Raw genomic sequence first — 4,068 nt, 5'->3', positions numbered from 1 at the left:
TGCCGAGCTTAGATAAGAGATCTGCTCTCTGGTTTTGTTCTCGAGGAATATGTTCTATTTCAAATTTGATAAATTTCTTTGAAAGTTTCTTTACTAGTAGCAGGTATTTAGAAAGTAGAGGGTCTTTTACCTGGAAGAGGTCATTTACCTGCTGTACGACTAACAAAGAGTCACAATATACCTTGATCGTCGATATTTGAAGATCTGAGCAATGTCTGAGTCTGGCGAGTAGTGCTTCATACTCGGATTGGTTGTTGCTTGCTTTGAAGGCTAAGTGTATTGAGTGTTCCAATATGAATCCGTCGTTGGCTTCAAGACGAATTCCTGCACCACAGCCTTCTTGATTTGAGGAGCCGTCGACAAATAAAATCCATTGTTTTGCATGATCTTCTTTGGATGGTATGGTAAGTTCGGCAATGAAATCTGCTAGGAATTGTGACTTGATTGGTCCTCTGGATTGGTATCTGATGTCGAATTCAGACAGTTCGACTGCCCATTTAATTAGTCGTCCTGCAACTTCTGGTTTGTACAGCACTTGTCTTAGTGGGTGATCTGTTCTGACATGGATAACGTGGCTCTGGAAATAAGGTCGGAGACGTCGCGCCGAGAATATGAGTGCCAACGCGAGCTTTTCAATCCTTGGATAATTAAGTTCGGCATGCTGTAGAGTTTTGCTAACAAAGTACACTGGATGCTGAACTTTGCTTCTTTCTGTAACAAGGGCTGAGCTTATTGCCCAATCAGTTACTGATAAATATAGAAATAAATCCTCCCCTTGTAGGGGTTTTTGTAGAATCGGCGGTTGTGAAAGTGTTGTTTTTAATTTTGAAAAGGCCCTCTCACAATCGTCGTTCCACTCGAATTTACTTTTCTTTTTTATTGTTTGGAAAAAAGGAACAGAAGTTGAAGCTAAACAGGGAACAAATCTGGAAAGTGCGGCAAGGCGTCCTGTGAGGCGCTGAACTTCTTTTACTGTTTTGGGGCTGGCCATGTCTAGCACTGCTCGGCATTTGTCTGGGTTTGCCTCTATTCCCCTGCTCGTCAGCATGAAGCCTAAGAACTTACCCCCTTGGACGGCGAAGGCACATTTCTCGGGGTTGAGGCGCATGTTGTATCTGCGGATTTGGCCGAATATTTCTGTTAGGTCTGAGATGTGGTTATCTCCGGTTTTTGTCTTGGCGACCATGTCGTCGACATAAACTTCGATATTCCTGCCGATTTGTTTGGCGAACACTTTATCCATAAGACGTTGGTAAGTTGCACCTGCGTTCTTTAATCCAAATGGCATAACTTTATAGCAATAATTGTCGAAATCAGTGATGAAAGCCGTTTTATCTTGGTCGGAGGGGTGCATGAGTATTTGATTATACCCTGAATACGCGTCCATAAAACTTAAAGTAGCGTAGCCCGATGCGTTGTCTACTAAAGAGTCTATGGACGGTAGAGGGTAAGAATCCTTTGGACATGCTTTGTTTAAATCAGTGAAATCGACGCACATGCGCCACTTACCGTTTTGTTTCCTTACCATTACCACATTGGCTAGCCAGGTAGTGAATCTGATTTCTTTGATAAATTCGGCGTTGATGAGCTTTTGTGTTTCCTCCAGTGATGCTTTCCTTTTTTCTTCGCCGAGTTTTCGTTTCCTCTGTTGGATTGGTCGGACTGAGGAGTTTATTGCTAGTTTATGACTGATGACTTGTGGGTCAATGCCGGGCATGTCAGCAGGTTTCCAGGCAAAAAGCTCGGCGTTTTCTTGTAGGAAGGATGTTATGGCCTGTAACTCAGCCGTGTTGATTGATGTACCTACATATGTAAATTTGTTAGGGTCATTGTTGAAATATACTTTTGTAAGTCGTCCGATGGTTTCGGGCGCTCGAGGAAATCAGCTCTTGGGTCGAGGTCGGCCAGTATGCCTTCCTTCTGGTTGAGGTCAACATTGTTGACTTGTTGTGTTGCACGGTTTTGGAATTTTAAACTGATGTTGTAACACTGTCGCGCCTCCTTATGGTCTCCATGGATTGTTGCGACCTGATCGCCCTGCACTGGAAACTTCACACAGAGATGAACTGTAGATACAATGGCGCCGAATTTATTCAAAAAAGGTCGGCCAAGAATAAGGTTATATGGGCTGAAACAATCCACTACTAAATATTGAATATCATTAGTTTTTGAAAAGGGTTGCTCACCCAGTGTGGTCTGTAACCACACTGATCCGAGTATTGGAACTCGTTCTCCTGAGAAGCCGACCAAGTCGCCTCCTGCGGTCTGTAGCATGTTGTCGCTGAGCTTCATCTTTTGAAATGTGGAGTAAAACAGAACGTCGGCACTGCTCCCAGGATCCAAGAGGACTTTTTTCACTAATAGGTCTCCCAGCTGGAGTGTGATTACCACAGGGTCATCCAGATTTTGTATGTTAGAGTTGAGGTCGGCCTGTGTGAAAGTGACCTCTGGTTGTGGGTTATTGATTGCTACATCTTGCTTTGGTCCTTCTACCGAGCATATTGCTCGGAACGACCTTTTTCTTGCCGAGTTTGAGTATCCCCCACTTGCGTATCCTCCTGAAATACAATTGATTATACCTCGTCGCCTTTCATATTGGTTTGAAGCTGCCTTCTCTTTTCCTCGGTTTTGTTCAGAGAGGTCGTTTGTTGTTGAACTGTGGCTGCGCTTTTGGATGTGACCACTAATGTATTTGTCTAGGTGTCCTTGTCTTGCTAGTCGTTCTAAGAGGTCTTTGGCGACCACACAATCATCAGTGTTGTGGCCGTGTTTTTGGTGGAAAGCGCAGTACTTTGATTTGTCCACATGCTTTGCATCCTGGTATGTGCCGGCCTTTCTTGGTGGCTTAATTAGTTTGGAGTTCAAGATCTCCTTGATTATGTCCTCCCTCTTGGTGTTGAACTGCGTATAAGAATCAAATCTGGGTGTTAGTTTAAAACTTTTCTTAATGGTTGAACTCTTATCTTCTTCGCGGAAGTGTGACTTGTCAGATTTCCGAGCTTGTCTGAGCTCCTCGATGTCAATTTGTCCTTTTGCTTTCTCTCGAAATTCTGCTAGGGTCTTCGGTTTTGCTATTGCGATTGTTTCCTGGAATTTCCCAGGTCGGAGGCCGCTTTTAATTGCATGTAGATGGACTTCGGGATGGAGATCTGGTATGTTGATTGCGACCTTGGTAAAGCGAGTCATATAGTCCTTTAGGCTTTCGTTCGTTCCTTGCTTGATGGTGTTCAGGTAATCGGAATCGTGCAAGTATATTGCAGATCCGGCGAAATGTTCTTCGAATAACTTCGCCAGCTGATAAAAGCGCGAAATGGAACCTGCAGGCAAAGCACACAACCAATCAAGTGCAGGACCGTCTAAATAATTCGGAAAACAACGACATAAAACTGTATCTGATGCACCATTGACGATCATTATTGATCGGAATTTCTTTATGAACTTCCTTGGGTCTCCGAGTCCATCGTAGGGCGTGAGGGTCAACGGCAGAGTGAACCTCTTCGGCAGTTCGAAATTCATTACTTCTTCTGTGAAAGGGCCTACAAGGTCCTCGGATTCTTCTTTCTCGTCTTCGTGCTGCTGCTCTTCATGTTGAGCGGTTTCTGAAACATGGGTCGGTTGGGATTGATGTTCCTCGTCCTCCGCCTGTTGGCGATGAGCATCATTGTGTTCAATCCGAGCATGATTTAGTTCGGCAATTTGAGCAGCCATTATTTGGTTCTCGTTAGCCATCCGCTGATTAGCTTGTTGTAGCTCAGCTACCATTTGCATGAGTTCGGACAGTGATGGAGGCGGTACGTCAGCCATGGATGTAGATGGAAATGATGAGACCAAAAGAAAAAATATGATTTTCTCGGCCCCACGGTGGGCGCCAATTGATCTTGCCTGGGAAATAGGTCGGCTTCAACTCCTCAAGGTCAGCCGAGCTATACGCTGCAAGATTGGACGTCCACTCCTCAGAGTCCGAATTCTCCTTTCTCCTTGTAGATGTGAGGGTGTGAGTAATACAAAAAGAAGTGGAGCGTACCTGCAAAGGCACTCCAATGCTTAAGTCAATTATGGTGTTAATTC

The 4,068-nt window shown here is 44.5% G+C and overlaps 1 protein-coding gene across 1 annotated transcript; it reads right to left on the bottom strand.

Moving 5' to 3' along the window:
* Nucleotides 1-1,803: 1,803 nt before the first annotated feature.
* LOC112778481 (uncharacterized) lies at nt 1,804-3,804 on the bottom strand. Its single transcript, XM_025822793.1, has 2 exons — nt 3,402-3,804; nt 1,804-3,317 (listed from the first exon to the last, which is right to left on the bottom strand). The coding sequence occupies exons 1-2, from the start codon at nt 3,802-3,804 to the stop codon at nt 1,804-1,806; spliced, it is 1,917 nt and encodes a 638-aa protein (XP_025678578.1).
* Between the last annotated feature and the right edge of the window lie 264 nt (nt 3,805-4,068).

Source organism: Arachis hypogaea, chromosome 19 (assembly GCF_003086295.3).
Source record: "Arachis hypogaea cultivar Tifrunner chromosome 19, arahy.Tifrunner.gnm2.J5K5, whole genome shotgun sequence".
In the NCBI taxonomy this organism is placed as follows: domain Eukaryota; kingdom Viridiplantae; phylum Streptophyta; class Magnoliopsida; order Fabales; family Fabaceae; genus Arachis; species Arachis hypogaea.
Note: the sequence above shows the minus strand (reverse complement) of the source record. Positions and strands in the feature narration are given on the sequence as shown.

Bases quoted from the DNA above. Each gene is read 5' to 3' on its own strand.
- LOC112778481 (XM_025822793.1), bottom strand. From the start codon at position 3,804: ATGGCTGACGTACCGCCTCCATCACTGTCCGAACTCATGCAAATGGTA. The intron at 3,318-3,401 runs GTGCATCAGATA...CTTTGCCTGCAG, and splicing joins ATCAATAATGATCGTCAATG to GTTCCATTTCGCGCTTTTAT.